Source organism: Rhinoderma darwinii, chromosome 8, assembly GCF_050947455.1.
Source record: "Rhinoderma darwinii isolate aRhiDar2 chromosome 8, aRhiDar2.hap1, whole genome shotgun sequence".
Lineage (NCBI taxonomy): Eukaryota > Metazoa > Chordata > Amphibia > Anura > Rhinodermatidae > Rhinoderma > Rhinoderma darwinii.
In genome coordinates, this window is record NC_134694.1 from 72,839,246 (window position 1) to 72,856,092 (window position 16,847).

The following is a 16,847-nucleotide window of genomic DNA, read 5'->3' on the forward strand; positions in this document are numbered from 1 at the left end:
TGGGAAATCGATATAAACCAAGTAGAGTATAGAGTGAATCTTGGTGCCGTGAGGCAGGAGAGAGTGCTGAAGTGTTGTATGTTCTCTAAACAACCTGACTCGTTACATCTGTATTGCAGGAACGCCTAGCGAATATGGGCATGCACCATCCATGAGGTGGGGTGAGAACTTTGCGTCAGATTCTTCCCTATCCTGATTGCACATATAGCATCCATCCTTGGGGGCATATGCCAAGAACAGGCGTGCCATCTGGCAACCTCTAAATTCCAGCCCCCACTTTGTTAACTTCCCATCTTTGTTTTTACTTTTCATATAGATGTAGCAGAGGTGAATTTGGCACTTAACTCCTTGTGGCTGTGATGTTTCCGCACAAGGATAACTATTTACACTACGTCCTATGTGGAACCACGGGTAACACGTCCTGATGTGTGCCAAATGACAAACACAGCACGACTACGTTACAACAAACGTTAGCTGGATGCCTGTGACAAATCAGCTGGGAGGAGGGAGGGAGAGCATGCTTGTCAACATATTACATTAATATTCAGAGCCATTTTTCTCCATCTAAGCACATCACACATAATAAATAACAGACCGTTAAGCTGCAATACCTATCAGGTCACATTTACTGGACTTGATTGATTCAATCCTTTTTAATACACAATGAGAAAATAAGACTGATGGTGAGATGTACATCTAGTCAAAATATAGAGAGGAATTTGACTAAGGTAAGAGGCAAGACTAGCAACAATTCATATGGAAAACGAAAAGAAGCAAATTTCATCTGCCATATAAATGGTCACTAACTTTTCAGTAATCTTTGCATAAATCAACAGTACAAGCTAATATTAGAAACTTGTATACTGGTCAAAACAGTAACAGTATACAGAATACAGTAGCTGGGCTGGTTAAATATACTGGGAACATACAGCCCATTTGTCCCTTGGGTCAAATCACAATAAGTATCCACAATCTCGCAATTGATCGAACCAGGAAAATTTGCTCATCTCCAATAAGAATCTTTGCAATATGTCTTATTAGAGAAAAAGGCCTCTTTCTCCACTTTTCAGGCTACTTTCCTTTACTTCCCACTCCTAACTGTTCACTTAATTTACAGATTTTTCAGCTCACTGAAGTATCAGGTTACAGCTGCCCATAGAAGTCTATGGAAAGGGTAGAGGGGAACAGGGAGAGACACAGATGTGTAGCAGCTGTAAGATTTCTATCTCACCCCAGTGCTGGATTCTTAGCTGCACTAATCAATACTGCTGTATAATTTTCTCCATGCTGCTGCAGTTTCTATATATATGTGATAGCGACAGAAGAGCAAATCTCCACTCTATGTGTGCATTGTTTGGCAGACACAACTGCAGTCTGTCACCCACTAATCTCATATAAAACGAAAAATGAGAGATAGAGCATGGAGAGGGAAAAATTGCTAAAAAAAAAATGCTATATACAAGTCATATAGTGTCCAGAAATAGTGTTATTCCTCATGTACACACACATGACAGCTTATTGTGAAAAGTCACCAGAAATGTTTAGTCCTCTTTACGGTCAATCACAATTATATAAGTTAATTGAATACTTTTTTATTAATCTGATAATCCAAAGCTTGTCATTATTGAACAACTCTTTCCTATAAGCAGCCTAAACCATCCCTTATAGTCAATATAGAAAGACTAAATTGCATGCATACAAAGAAGAAAAGTTATAGGAACCTTAGGTAAAATATTCTCGTTGATATGAATCATGAAAATATATTTTGTGTCAAAGTAAACAGAGGTCTCATCACTTCTGAATCTGATGTCCATAGGTTATATGAATAGCTGTAAAGAAAGCTCAACATGGACAAAGTAAACATAGACCTTGAGAAATGGATATGTATACAGCGGAGTTTGTCACATGTAGAAAAACTCATCACAAATATTGTATGTTATTACACAGGACTGCAAGTTATCATAACTCAGTCATCATGTTGAGCAAACAATGTAGTCCCAAACAGATGAAGGACAAATTGCTCTATCTATCTATCTATCTATCTATCTATCTATCTATCTATCTATCTATCTATCTCATATCTATCTATCACATATCTATCTATCTATCTATCTATCTATCTATCTATCTATCTATCTATCTATCTATCTATCTATCTATCTATCTATCTATCTATCTATCTATCTATCTATCTATCTGTCTGTCTGTCTGTCTGTCTGTCTGTCTATCTATCTATCTATCTCTATCTATCTATCTATCACATATCTATCTATCACATATCTATCTATCTATCTATCTATCTATCTATCTATCTATCTATCTATCTATCTATCTATCTATCTATCTATCTATCTATCTATCACATATCTATCTATCTATCTATCTATCTATCTATCTATCTATCTATCTATCTATCTATCTATCTATCTATCTATCTATCTATCTATCTATCTATCTATCTATCTATCTATCTATCTATCTATCATCTATCTATCTATCTATCTATCTATCTATCTATCTATCTATCTATCTACAAAAAATATAAGGATCACAAAACCATTATAACATTTGACATGATAACATGGACGACTGATTCATATGTAAAGATGATGATGATAATAATAATAATAATTCTAATAATGAAAACATAAGAAAATGATAACATAAATGTATATCTTGCCTGCAAGTACAGAATAGACTTTGTTTATTGCCTTTTTTCCCCCAAAAAGCCAACCTAGGGAAATAATTTAAATGATTTCTGGATTTAAATGAATTGTTACGCTTTAATTATCTCTAAATTATTCTATAAATATTCATTTATCACGATTTCTACTTTTCCAAAATGCAGATAATCACTTGTACCAATTGAAGACGGCTATTTTTGGCACACAAACTTTTGCTGCACTGTCAATGGCAACATGGAGACAAATGGAATGAGACATACAGCAGCAACCAGCAATGGCAGCCAATGCATTGTCACCGTGTCAGTAGAAGTAAAGTCATTCCTGTATAAAAGGCCACGTATTATATACAGGCATTTACGCACAACGGCAGAGTATAGAATAGCTGAGGGGCTGATAAAGCTTGCATTTTGGATTCAAGTCACAGACCCAGTGCGGCCCCGCTGTGTACTGAGCAAAGATAAAGGTCTGCATCGCTTTTCTAAATAAAAACCCCATTCTAGATCCAATCACCCCTGGCTGATAAAACACATAGCCCCTTATCAAGGGAACCTTATTCAGGCCAGATTACTACATACACCATTTCCAAAGCTAAATTAGCAATTTGACTGTTAACTGAGTTAAGATAATACAGTAGATTTATCTGCAGTCCTATGTAAAACCTGAAGTACCAAGTTACAAACTCGGCTGTATTACACAGACAATCTCAGCTCTGCTATGCTGTCACATTAAGCCTGCTACCTGTGCCCCCTCCCCTTTAAGAGGCCATTATGTTATGTCACGTTTAACTTTTTCTGTATCATATTGCTTGAAGCTTATATAAGGGCTGTAAATACATATTCTCATTTATAATCAGTTTTGTCTTGATTAATAATCCCCTTTTTCAGGACAATATTTCTGCATTGGTGGAAGACAAACACTCATGAATAGATTGACTTGAAAGCAAATTGTGACAATCCAAGTGATTTGTCACCCACTGCTAAAGGAAATGTGCTTATCTAAGTAAAGATTAAATATAAAAGGGAAAGATGAGGATGCCAATGATTTCCATTATGGTTCTACAGACTTCGTTCCTATTTATACACAGAACACTGAGGGATTACACTCCTAGGAAGTCTTAACCCTCAACGTCGAAGGGGTAACAGGCACTGCTGGCCAATGCTTTACAAGACCCCCCCTCCACCCCCACCTCACACTTAGCAGTGAAATGGTTTAAAACGACACACACAAAAAAAGATTTAGGCAGAGATAATATAGCAACGTCATACATATCACAGTGAGTCCATGATGAAGCTCGATGGCATTGCGAGCTCGGTACTGTATTGTGCTCTCCTTCTCTTGCGAGCTCCTGCCGACAGCTCAGAGGGAGAAATCCGTTTAACGAGTGCCCAGGAAAAACATAAGAATCACGTTCACCAGCAGCAAGACCACGATCAATGCAAAAACCACCACAGTTTGGACATCCAAGGTCATAGTGCAGTGCAACACATTATAATGGTCGAGGCGGGGGACCGGAAGGTTTTGAGGTGTCAACCTTTGATCTGCGAAACTGTTCATACATCCAACATGTTAGAGTAGAACGGGGACATAAGGCTTCTCTTTCCTTCTTCACCGTTTTTTGTTTCTCCCTCTTTAATCTCAATTCTCTCTCTCTCTCTTTTTTTTTTTTTTTACGCCTTTGCTAAAAGCACTTATGGAGTGAAGAGAGGGGGGACGTCAGCTGGGACTTGAAAATGCAGAAATCTTTAGAAGAAAAAAGAAGAGAGCAGAGCTGCTTGTGTTTCAGTGTTTCTCCTGTGTTTTAATTGGATTCCGTGCAGATAGGGCTGTGTATGAGATGAGCCCTCCACAGATTTGGAAGATGCTTCTGGTGCTGCTGCGGCTGTGAGAGAGGCAGTGGCAGTGTCATGCAAGGCGGGCTGGACGCATGCTAAGCAGGAGGCATAGGGATTTAGCTGTCAATCAGAGAGCTGGGACCAAGGATGGCGATTAATCCTTTTTTCAAGGCAACGCTGGGTATGATAAGATGGATGAAGCTGCTGCAATGCATACAGAGCATCTCTTTATATCAGCAAGGGAGGAGTGCTTGGACATAGAGTGAGAAACGGGGAGAAGAACGCGTGAGAGGGGCAAGGGGGTGGAAAGTAGAGAACTGAAGGGGGTGTTTGTGACCGTGAATCAGAATAATGGAAAAGGCAGGAGGAACCTAATAAAATAAACAGACCCAGGTCACTGTTATTTTACCGTATTGCTATCATCAAAAATGGAGGCTCAATGTCCTGAGAGCATCTGTCACCAAAATGCTCTTATTCTATGTGTTTGGACCATTTTAGAATGATATTATTTTATATTATTATATATATTATTTTCTTCTTATAACTGTTTATTTAAGGCCTCATGCACACATCCGTTTTACGTCGTATGGCCGCTAATGACGAATTCGTGAAACACGGACCGCGCACGGATGGCTTCCTTGTGCAGTCCGTTGTTTCAACGGACCAAATTAATGAAATGGCCGAGACTGTTCAGCCAAAAATGGACAGGAGTAGGACCTGTCCTATTTTTGTCAGAACGGCCACACGGTTCCGTTAAAATAACGGAAGTGTGCATGGCCCCATAGAAATGAATGTCAGTGTTTTATCCTTTAAAAAAATGGATAGCACACTGAAGAAAATAACTGAATCGGGCATGAGGGCTAATCCTGTGCTTCTTCATGCAAAAAAAAGCCACTTATCAATATTTTTAAGAGGCTCCACCCCTGTCCAGGACTCTTAGAATACATAGCAGCTTCCAATGTACTTGACTGGCCTGTCATGTGATCGCTTATACACGGCTTAGCAGCCATCGAAGAAGATCCATGAGCATCAGACTCATTCAAATATAAGCAAACCCCATTAAGACCCTTTTACACCGGCCAATTTATGCTGGTAAACAAGCCGCGATCTACGATGTAGCATGACGATCGGCGCTCATTTAGCTCCATTTAGAAATCAATTAACTGGATGGGGATGAACGAGATCGTTCGTCCATATACAGTTTGCATCATTGTCGGCAGCACATCCTCTGTTTACGCAGGAAGATGTACTGCCGATCAAAATTATTCTAGGACTGCATGAAAGATGCGATCAGTCGACAAACAAGCGTTTGCTCCTTTGTCGGCTGATTACTAGGCCCTTTTACACGGGCCAATGATCAGAAATGAGAACTTCATTACCCTGATTGCTCAAAAGTAAAATTCCACGAAAATAGGAATAGGGCATAAAAAAATAATAAGACATCCTTTGATTGATTCTTTCCATGAGAATATGTTGTATTATAATACCTGAAGAAAATGCTTCATAAACTGATGATGAGGATTAACACTGATCCCTCCCGTTATTGCCCTTTAATCAGGATATCCTTGAGTTTCCCTGCAGCGGAACACCCTCTGAATAGCTTATCATTAAAGTACCCTTCTAAGAAAAAGCCACTGTCCAAAGCTGATAACCACTTTCAACTAAAGTTAAAACAATATTTCTTACATCAATATTACAAATGGAGGTGAGACCATAAAGATAGGACAAGCCAATAAGTTGAATTTAGAATAATGCATATGATATTTTCCAAAAAAAGATAACGCCATAACACAGCTTTATAGAAGACCCTAACTCGAAGTGGAATCTGTCTCACGGGCCTGATTACATTGTGGATTTCTAGCGCCTCTCCCTACTTTTATATGCCCTCTCTGCCATTCATCTGAACTGAAAAGGGTCATGTGACACATCTTTGAAGGTCTGATCCTTAAAAACAGCACTTCCGGGGTTATTTGGTAGGATTAATAGTCCTGACTAGTTCAGTTTTGACATGCAAAACTATAATCCCAAGGTTACCGGTCTTAAGGCCTCTTTAAAAGGAACAACTTGTCAAACCACCGACAATTAATTGGGTGGTTTGAGACCCGAGGATCTGATGGTCATTTACATTAGGACAATCCTTACAGCTGGCAGAGAGGAAACGCCTTCCCGACGGGCGAAGAGCATAATTGTTGCCTAGCGACTGCTCTAGTGAGAGTCAAGTATTGCCTATTGTAAATATAAATCTTGATACAAGAATCATTTACCAATCATGCCACTGATAATAATACATTTTATGGGGGCACGATCAATGGGGATCAATAGATATAATTTATAATTATTTGTTTTATTGTGGATAATCTTCATTTACACTGGCCTATTATTGTTGTTATGATCACTTGGAAATGAGGACAGTAAACAGGACAGGATCACTTTAAATGGATTCAAGATAGTCCCTACCCTATATAGATACAATTTCAAGTGGCAAGTTCTACAACAGTTATGCATTTCTTCAACCAAAGTTCATAGGCACCCATCATACGTGCCCTATTAAGTTATGTACATTTGAGAAAAATCTATGGGGCCTTATCAGAAAACTTGGTATATTACCGAAAAACAGCCACTGAAATACCCCAATTCTATGCGGCATTCTGCTACGGGGAAGCACTGCATGAAAAATACTTAGTAATAGAGGCTATTGCGACAAGAACATGTACTGCTACAGCAGACAAAATTTCTAATCAGGTTGGCTTTGTAGGCCAAGTAATGAGAGGGGGCATGTTCTACAGAAATGCTACATAGGCAGGATTTATACAAGCATCTCGAGCCCGAGAGCAGAAAGCAGGTCAGGCAATGCAACAGCACGCTATTTATCTATTGAGATGAAACAGAATGCTGTAGCTTTATGACATGGGACATCACTTAAAGATCACTCTAGTGTGCAATACTGCAGTGATTATAAAAAAGAATAACATTAAAACGCAGGGGTAGTGATAGTGGCAAGGGTAAAAATGTATCTTATCGGAAAACCATCTTATATTGTGGGTCTACTTGCCAATATCTGATCACGGGGGTCCCTGCTGGGAGCCCCATGATCAGCTGTTATCTGTCATGTAGCCGCAATGTAAATATTCATTTTTCCTGCAGTGATGTTGCAGGGAATACTAATCATGTCATGGTGGCCACTAAAATCAACGGTTAACCATTGTCCTGAATAGAGGACTCCCTTATATTTTTAACATCGCTTCATAATAGGACATAGGAGAAGAGGTTGTCTGAATTGGAAAACTCCTTTAAATAAAAGTGACTAACGTACAGTTGATGTGTGTGGGAAATGACATATGACTAAATGACTAAACAAACAATCCTATATTGACGCAAGTTGGGGGAATTTTTTTTAACAAAATAAAAATGACAGTGTTTCAAACTTTTAGTCTTTAAAAATCCTTTGTGAATTGGACACAATTAGGAAAACACCCTAAAGAGAAACTTTTCACCTGCCCATACATGTGCAGCTGAGTGCAGCATGTAATATACAGGGCGGGCCATTTATATGGATACACCTAAATAAAATGGGAATGGTTGGTGATATTAACTTCCTGTTTGTGGCACATTAGTATATGGGAGGGGGGAAACTTTTCAAGCTGGGTGTTGACCATGGCGGCCATTTTCAAGTCGGCCATTTTGTATCCAACTTTAGTTTTTTCAATGGGAAGAGGGTCATGTGACACATCAAACTTATCGAGAATTTCACAAGAAAAACAATGGTGTGCTTGGTTTTAACGTTACTTTATTCTTTCATGAGTTATTTACAAGCTTCTCTTTGTTTACAGCCATTGACATGTCGCAGAGGTTAACACGTGAGGCGCGGATAGAAATTGTGTTGATGTCTGGTGAACGCAGTACCTGGGTCATTGCAGCAGATTTTAATGCAAGACACCCTACGAGTCCACCCATCTCCCATGCTACAGTTTGCAAACTGCTTGCCATGTTTCGTGAAACTGGTTCAGTGTTGGATTTGCCCAAATGTGGACGCATGAAAACTGTCACTAATGAAGAAACATCAGTGGCTGTCCTAGCTTCATTCAGCAAGAGCCCACAGCGTAGCACTCGCCGCATGTCACTGGAGAGTGGCATCAGTCGAACATCTCTTCGGCGGATATTAGCTACTCACAAATGGCACCCTTACAAACTCCAGCTGCTGCAGCATCTCAACGAGGATGACCCAGATCGGCGCACTAAATTTGCAGAATGGGCAAAACAAAAATTGGAACAGGACCCTCAGTTTACACAGAACATTTTGTTCAGTGATGAGGCAAACTTTTATGTGAATGGTGAAGTTAACAAACAAAACCAGCGCTATTGGTCTGACACTAAGGGGGGATTCACACGAGCGTGTCTTCGGTCCGTGCGGGCCGCGTGGTTTTCACGCGCCACGCATGGACCAATACAAGTCTATGGGGCAGTACAGACAGTCCGTGCTTTTTGCGCAGCGTTTGTCTGCTGCGCAAAAAGCGCGACAGGTTCAATAACTCTGCGTATTTCGCGCATCACGCACCCATTGAAGTCAATGGGTGCGTGAAAATCACGCGCACCACACGGAAGCACTTCCGTGGGACGAGCGTGATTCGCGCAACAGCAGTGAAAAGGATGAATGAAAACAGAAAAGCACCACGTGCTTTTCTGTTTCCGAACATCCAAACGGAGTGTCTTTGCGATGAGCGAAGCCGGACAAGCGTACCGAACTTCACCGGGTTCGGACAAAATCGTTTTGGCCGAACCCGGCAAAAAAATTATCGGTACGCGACGTCAGGAGATAGTCACTGTCCATGGTGCTGAAAGAGTTAAACTGTTTCAGCACCATGGACCGTGACTTCCGATCCCAATATACATGAACCTGTAGAAAAAAAAACGAAGTTCTGACTTACCGCTAACTCCCGGCTTCTTCCTCCAGTCTGACCTCCCGGGATGACAATTAAGTCCAAGTGACAGCTCCAGCCAATCACAGGCCAAGCACAGGCTGCAGCGGTCACATGGACTGGCGCGTCATCCAGGGAGGTGGGGCCCAATGTCAAGAGAGGCGCGTCACCAAGGACGCGTCACCAAGGACGCGTCACCAAGGCAACGGCCGGGAAGTTCTCGGTAAGTACGAACTTTTTCTTTTTTTTCTACAGGTTTTGCGATATTGTGTTCGGCATTCACTGTCGAGGGTGCTGAAAGAGTTAGCTCTTTCAGCACCTTGGACAGTGACGGCCGTCGACTAGCCTCATCTCTATGATGGCGGCTGCGCGAAAATCACGCAGCTGCGCATCAGACACGGATGACACACGCAGCTGACAAATGGTTTTTGCGCGAGCAAAACGCTGCGTTGTTTGCGCGCGCAAAAACGCAACGCTCGTGTGAATCTGCCCTAACCCACATTGGATAGATCCCTCCAAGACTGTTGGAACACAAAAATTTATGGTATGGTGTGGTATATGGGGTACAAAGATAGTGGGGCCATTCTTCATCAATGGAAACCTCAAGGCCACGGGATATCTGAAATTGCTACATGATGATGTGTTTCCCTCTTTATGCACTGAAGCTGGCACGTTCCCTGAGTTTTTCCAGCAAGATGGTGCAGCACCACATTATGGGTGTCAGGTCCGAGCATTCCTAGATGAACAGTTTCCTGGAAAGTGGATTGGTCGTCGTGGGCCAGTTGAATGGCCCCCTAGGTCTCCCGATCTGACCCCCTTAGACTTTTTGGGGTCATCTGAAGGCAATTGTCTATGCTGTGAAGATGTGCAGCAACTGAAACTACGGATACTGGAAGCCTGTGCTAGCATTTCTTCTGCGGTGTTGCTATCAGTGTGTGAAGAGTGGGAGAAGAGGGTTGCATTGACAATCCAACACAATGGGCAGCACTTTGAACACATTTTATTAGTGGTCAGAAACTTGTAAATAACTCATGAAAGAATAAAGTAACGTTAAAACCAAGCACACCATTGTTTTTCTTGTGAAATTCTCGATAAGTTTCATGTGTCACATGACCCTCTTCCCATTGAAAAAACTAAAGTTGGATACAAAATGGCCGACTTCAAAATGGCCGCCATGGTCAACACCCAGCTTGAAAAGTTTTCCCCCTCCCATATACTAATGTGCCACAAACAGGAAGTAAATATCACCAACCATTCCCATTTTATTTAGGTGTATCCATATAAATGGCCCACCCTGTACAAACCCTGTCTCACTATAAAAAAAAAAATTACTATCATTCTCCGTTACTTAAATATTGGTGCCGTTATATTTGGTTCGCGAGAGATCACACAGTCTTGTCGTTCTTTGTTGCCGAGAGCTGAAGAGTGAGAGTGATGCCCCCTGGCCAATTACACACCCCATTGACAGTTCAGGGGTTTATTTAAATATCGGGCACCAAATATAACGGCACCGATATCTAAATAACGGAGGAGGATAAGAAACATTTTTAAAGTGCCCCAGGGTTTGTGCAGCAGTGCCTATTACATGTTGCACATGTATGGGCATGTGAAAGGTTCTCTTTAACCAGAAAATAAAATTAGGAAAAAAGATGTGAAGAATGACACATCCTGGTGACTTTCTTCATATACAGCAAAGAAAGTAAAAACCTGAGAGTGACAAAGTTTATGTTACACAAGAACTTCTAGTAATTGCTATAATTGAGGCATATCTCTGGGTAACAATAGTGACTGGCTTGTGGAGATGAACACTAGATGAATCATGTGCAAGATTAGTCAGAATTTAAATTCAATCCATCTCAAAAAGAAAAGAATGTGGAAGCAGGACTCATGGGTAATCTGCACTAATACAATCCAATTTTGGGCTGTGGGTTTTCAAAATATAGAAAAAAACAATTGCAAACTATACAGTATATGCAGACAGCATCCACTGCTGTTAGGCTTTTCTTCACCCTGGGTAACGATTTGCTGCCCCCATCCCTGTATCTAAATATCCTGTCCACGGCAAAGTGGCTTGTTGGTACCCCCCAGGCATGCAGCAACCGGGGCACAAGCCCCAACAGCCCCTACCTAGCTACCCCCCTGGAGAAAGAGTCAATCACGACTTCATGTAAATGAATACAAGTATAACTGAAAGTTGCAACATTACAAGAAGTAACAGTGCTAGAAAATGGCTATTTGACAAGGAACTACCCAAATCTGCCTACTCACACACAACTCAGTCACACAGACGAAGTCTAGCAATCACAGTTTGTGCCCTAAGACCTGGACTCATATGGTTAAGAACATTGCCAAGGGTGGAATTGGTCAACTTTTTTCAGGAATCAGTTTTTACCCATTTGGAAAGGTTTGGAAGCCTTAGAGGTTTCCAGTGTAATAATATGGTCTTTCTACCATAGAACATTAGCAGACAAAATAAAGTCTGACTATGTGTGGTGAGTATAAGTTCCTGTACTAGTCCCAATAGACTCATTGCCTGGGGGGTGCAAAGCCCTGGGAATTCCAGTTGAGTAATGATACGCTGCTGGACATCACACCAGTAGTCTCAGATAACTGGACACTCTTATATCATGTGAACACAGGTTTTCCTCCCACATCTACTGCATCTATCACTCATTAGTTTGCTCATTTGGACCAGTTATAATGTTGTTAAACAGACTCTGTGAAGCCATTTGGTTAGACTGATGATCTCTAGAACTGACTACTGAAGTTCTCCAAGTGGCAGCTAGCCCTCCATATGGAAATTTTCCAGTTCGGGGAGATCATCTTAGTAAGAGAGAGCTTTCTTAAAAGAGGTAGGGACCTGAGACAACATTGCTTTATAAGTGGAAATGAGTTTAGTAAGATGAACCAATCTATCAACTGTCCAAAAAGAACTACAACCCATGGACTCATTGCAGGGCAACATTTCTGGGGAAAGCATGTGGAGGCTGGAGACATCTATATAGACAGGTAAAGTATGTAAGAGTGCAGAAAAGAAAAAGTCTGTCTTGGAAGAGTTGTGTCCGATATTTTATGCCCTTTAGAGGCCAAAAGTCCGGTTATCTGGCCATTTGTGGTAGTTTGGGCTCCTCCATTGAGAGATGGATATACTGGAATGAAACTTCACCAAGCAGCAAAAGTCGCAGCCATATTGACCGTATAGCAATAAATATCTCTACCACTTTGATAAACCAAGTTATTTGGCTATTTGCATCATGCCATACAAGTCAGATGTGTGAAGTGCCATTGCTAAACTACTTAAAGGGGTTCTATGTCCAGCTTGATGGATGAGAGAAATCATCTGATCTCAGGGACTCTATGTATCCTACTCTCTGCAGGGAAGAGCCTTTCAGAGTAAAGTAGTAAGTTGTATGAGTGAGCATGTGTAAAGCAACACATACTCTCTGGCATCACAGCTCAAGGGTTGAACTGTTCAAGCGAGCAAATCTAATTATAGTAGAATATTCTACTAAAATGAACACTAAATGTTCTGACTATAGAACTCTTTTAAAGAGCACATAGCAAAACAATAAAGAGGGAGAAATGTCAAGAGTGAGTAAAGGGTTTTACATTCGCTTCCTAAGAAATTGTGTAGTACTAAAAATACAGTTGCACATTAAGTAGAGGGAGGGAGGCTCACATGAAAATACAGGATTAAATACTATAACGCCAAAAGAAAATAGACTTTATGTTAAACAGTATGGATTTTCTCCCTTAAGATGTTCCTGAAGCAAAAAGTCTACAGTCACATTTTTATGGAGTCACATGGGCAATCTTAACTGGTTCCCGACCACCGGCTGTGTTTATTCGTCTAGCGGTCGGGGTCCTAAAGACCCGCGCCGTAGTGTATTTATGGCGGGGGTTTTAGCTGGCTGCCCCAGCGATGGGGCATCTGAATATCGGGACCCCGGCAGTCAGTGACTGCCGGGGACCCTGAGAAGAAGATAGAAGCAACTTTCGCAGCTTCTAACTTCTCTGATCGTTTGAGCGCTGTGTATGAATAGAGGCAGCGGCAGAACCGCAGCGGTGCTATTGGTCCCGGTGATCATGTGACTGGTCACATGATCCCGGGTGCCGTTAGTGGCAGGCTTCTTCTGGGTCTTACTTGACCCAGCACAGCCCTATTAGTGACAGTAGTCACTATATGAGGGCTGATTTCCCCTGTAACAAAAACATGGTGCAAAAGAAGAAAAAAAATGTCCCACAAAGTTCTTTTCTGAACTGAAGTTAAATAAAGAGCAACAAATTGTCATAATAAATACACATAAAATACCCACCCAACATTTTTTTTTTCCCACCAATCATTGTCGTAACTCTAGCCCTGAGCCAAATACCCTGAAATAGACATGTAATATATGAAAATTGACGGTAGACAAAGGCGATCACAAATAAAAGTCTATTTTAGGGTAAAACTATATTATTACCAGAAAAAAAAGCTAAAAAGTAAAATAGCATATTTTTTTTACTATAATTTTCAAACTTTAAGCCTAGAAACTCTCAAATAGCAAAAAGGATGTGTATAAAAATTCTAAAAAAAAAAGAAACCTTCATTGTCTACTAAAAAAAAACACAAAAATCATGTCGCTAGTCCAACAAATAAAAAAGTTATAGCCGTTTAACTAACGAGTGATAAAAATGGCTAAACGGTATCTAGTCCTGAAGGCTCAAAATAGCCCGGTCCTGAAAGGGGTAAAATCCAATTTTATTGTCATCAGGAAAAACCTAGTCTGACAATCCCATTATTTTGTCTGGTTACCAATGTTTGGATCAAAGCCTCTGTAGTTTGAAGATTAGACAATGAAAATAAATTCCATTAACAATTGCAATCGTCCCATTACTACATCAAATTACAATGGTGGCTCCTGCGTCAAGAGTGGCCCCACCTTTTAAAGGCTACTAGATTGGTCATAAAATGCTATTGGAAATATTCCACATACCCTGTGAAATGAAATGAATAAAATCCATATAATAGAGAATTATTTGCAGACACATGAAAACATGACTCTCAGTATATTTAAAATGCTGGCTGTTAACTAACATTGTGAATTCCCTAGTAAATGCGGGAGACCCCCTTTTCAAATTATGGCCTAGTCATAAGAAATAGGTACTTTATAAACGCCCATAAAGAGCTTTGCGGCCACTAGAAATTGCCCTGAATACAAGCTCAGATGGTTTTGTCTGTGACTTGTAGCTTGGTATCATTGCACATATACTGTATAATCATTTGGTTTGTGGGATGAAATTTCATCGTTTTGTACGCCCTTCCTTTATTGATCTCACACTAGTGGCTACATATACATGCTTCGTTTTTTCATTTGGTTATTATTTGTACCACAGTAGATTAAATCAAAAAATGTATAAATCTCACTTATTTTGTCCATTATACTAAAATCTATTTTTTTTACGGAATTGTGTTGTTATTTGTATCCATTTATAAAAAAAAAAAAACGAATTAAAGTAGCTTATTGATTATTACTGCTCTCAAGATTGCCATTTATAGAGTTGTTATATTGAATAGCCTCTTAGAAGGAAACAAGAGCATTATGCGTGTGATACCCATTATCATGAGTAAGGCTAAATTCACGCCACTTCTGTGATCCACGGTCGACATATACACCGGGAAACCTCCCCCGACATATGCTCTAATGTCTTTTTAGCATACGTTTGGCTGGGGTATGTCGAAATGCAGATCGAACTGTGTTGTAAAGTGTAGTCAACTATGTTTTCAATACAGCTTTATACAAAAAAAAAAAGGATTTGTTTGTCTCCGTTGTGCAAGGGTTTCCGTCGTTTTGACGGGATGAATACCGAAGTCGACTACGCTATTCATCCCATCAAAACGACGGAGCCCTCGCACAATGGAGACAAACTGAAACCATTGGCACCGGATTGGTCACCATTGAAAACAATGGTGATGGAAACGGAAACCTTTGGTTTCAGTTTGTGTCAGTCAGGGCTCCGTTCTGACGGAAAGCTCAGACGGAACGTCGGAACGGAGCCCTGACGAAGATGTGAATGAAGCCAAAGGCAAACAGTTGCATATATCTGGAGCACACATTTGACAGGTCAAATGTAATGACCAAAAGCGGAGTGTACTTAGATTTAAACACTAAAGACAAGGGAGTGTAGAATGCTGTGAAATCCAAGCCGACAATATGGCTGTTTCCTCAGTCTATTAAGTCGAAGGATAACTTTTATTGTTGTATAAAAAATAAAATGTAGCTACACATTTGGTTACTGGTATCTTAAACTATAACAATCCGATGTGTATAAAGTGTGTGTAACTGGACACTGATCTTGCAAATTCAGTTACCAAAGAATCCAACTTTAATGGATTCCTCTGGCGTGCCTTTATAAAGGGAGAGCAATTAACTGCGCCTTTGTGCTTATACAAAAGCCTGATTGTTCTCTCCCTATGTTGTACATTATTGTATATTGAGAGTACAATATATTGTCGCTCAGCTTTTTAGATTAACTTGCACACATCATTGAGTACATACAGCTAGGTTTTGAATCATACCCTTCAACTCTTTCCTAAAAACACATTGCACATTTATACATGTTATGCCCTTCATAAAGTCTATCATTCAGACAATGGGGGACATTTACGAAACAAAATCGCTCAAAATAGTTAATAGAGGGGGATACTCTGTTCAGGATCTTCATCTCTTGGCCAGAGTGGATTGCAAAGAGCGTCTCTTGCTCTGGAGGACCTGTCCTGTCCTGCATTACACAGACAAGCCAGTGATTTGAATGGGTACTGTGTAACGCTTAATCTCTCCTGTGGTGGCGCTGCAGGGAAATTATACTGTTCTAACTTTAATGGCATGTCATAAAAGTTCAGTAGCAGTCACAGTAAAGGGGGGTTTACACTGGGCGATTATCAGGCAGACGAACGTTCATAGAACGCTCGTTGACAATAATTGCCCTGTGTAGACAGGGCAGCGCTCAGATGATGAACGAGCAAACGCTAGTTCATCTGCTGATCGTATCGTTTTAAAAAAGTTAAATATTATCGTTGTCGGCAGCACATCTCTCTGTGTAAACAGGGAGATGCTCTGCCGACATGATAATAATGTATGGGGATGAGCGATCGGAGTAACGACCACTCGTCCCCATCCATAGCTCCGTGTGACAGGAGCAAACAAGCGCCGATCAACGATGTCAAAATCGGCCGGTGTAATAGGGTCTTAAGTCTAATCAAATATTAACCACAGTGTACGCCTCATATTTAGTCCACGAGGGATGGAAATGCTGCAGATTTTCCGTCCAAATTTGTGAACCGAACATCCGCAGCGGAATACAGTAGCAGGCTAATGGAGATTTGAACAAATCTCATTTATATGCTGCAGAAATTTTTCACATAGAAATTGACC

General features: G+C 40.6%; 2 protein-coding genes across 6 annotated transcripts in view; both read right to left on the bottom strand.

The window, feature by feature from the left end:
• The window catches only part of ARHGEF9 (Cdc42 guanine nucleotide exchange factor 9), a 320,144-nt gene that overhangs the window by 171,190 nt on the left and 132,107 nt on the right, over window positions 1–16,847 (bottom strand). The window contains exon 1 of one of the 5 annotated variants that reach the window (XM_075835741.1): window positions 3,950–4,031. The exons of the other annotated variants lie outside the window; for them this stretch is intronic. The gene's annotated coding sequence lies outside the window, so the exon portion shown is untranslated. Of the gene's footprint in view, window positions 1–3,949; window positions 4,032–16,847 lie in introns of those variants that run through there. 5 annotated transcript variants of the gene reach the window in all.
• On the bottom strand, window positions 4,059–4,660 carry LOC142659527 (uncharacterized). Its single transcript, XM_075835744.1, has one exon. It carries the CDS (start codon window positions 4,236–4,238, stop codon window positions 4,059–4,061), a length of 180 nt encoding a protein of 59 aa, XP_075691859.1. The 5' UTR covers window positions 4,239–4,660.

Coding starts and splice junctions, on each gene's coding strand:
- LOC142659527 (XM_075835744.1), bottom strand. CDS start 4,238: ATGAACAGTTTCGCAGATCAAAGGTTGACACCTCAAAACCTTCCGGTC.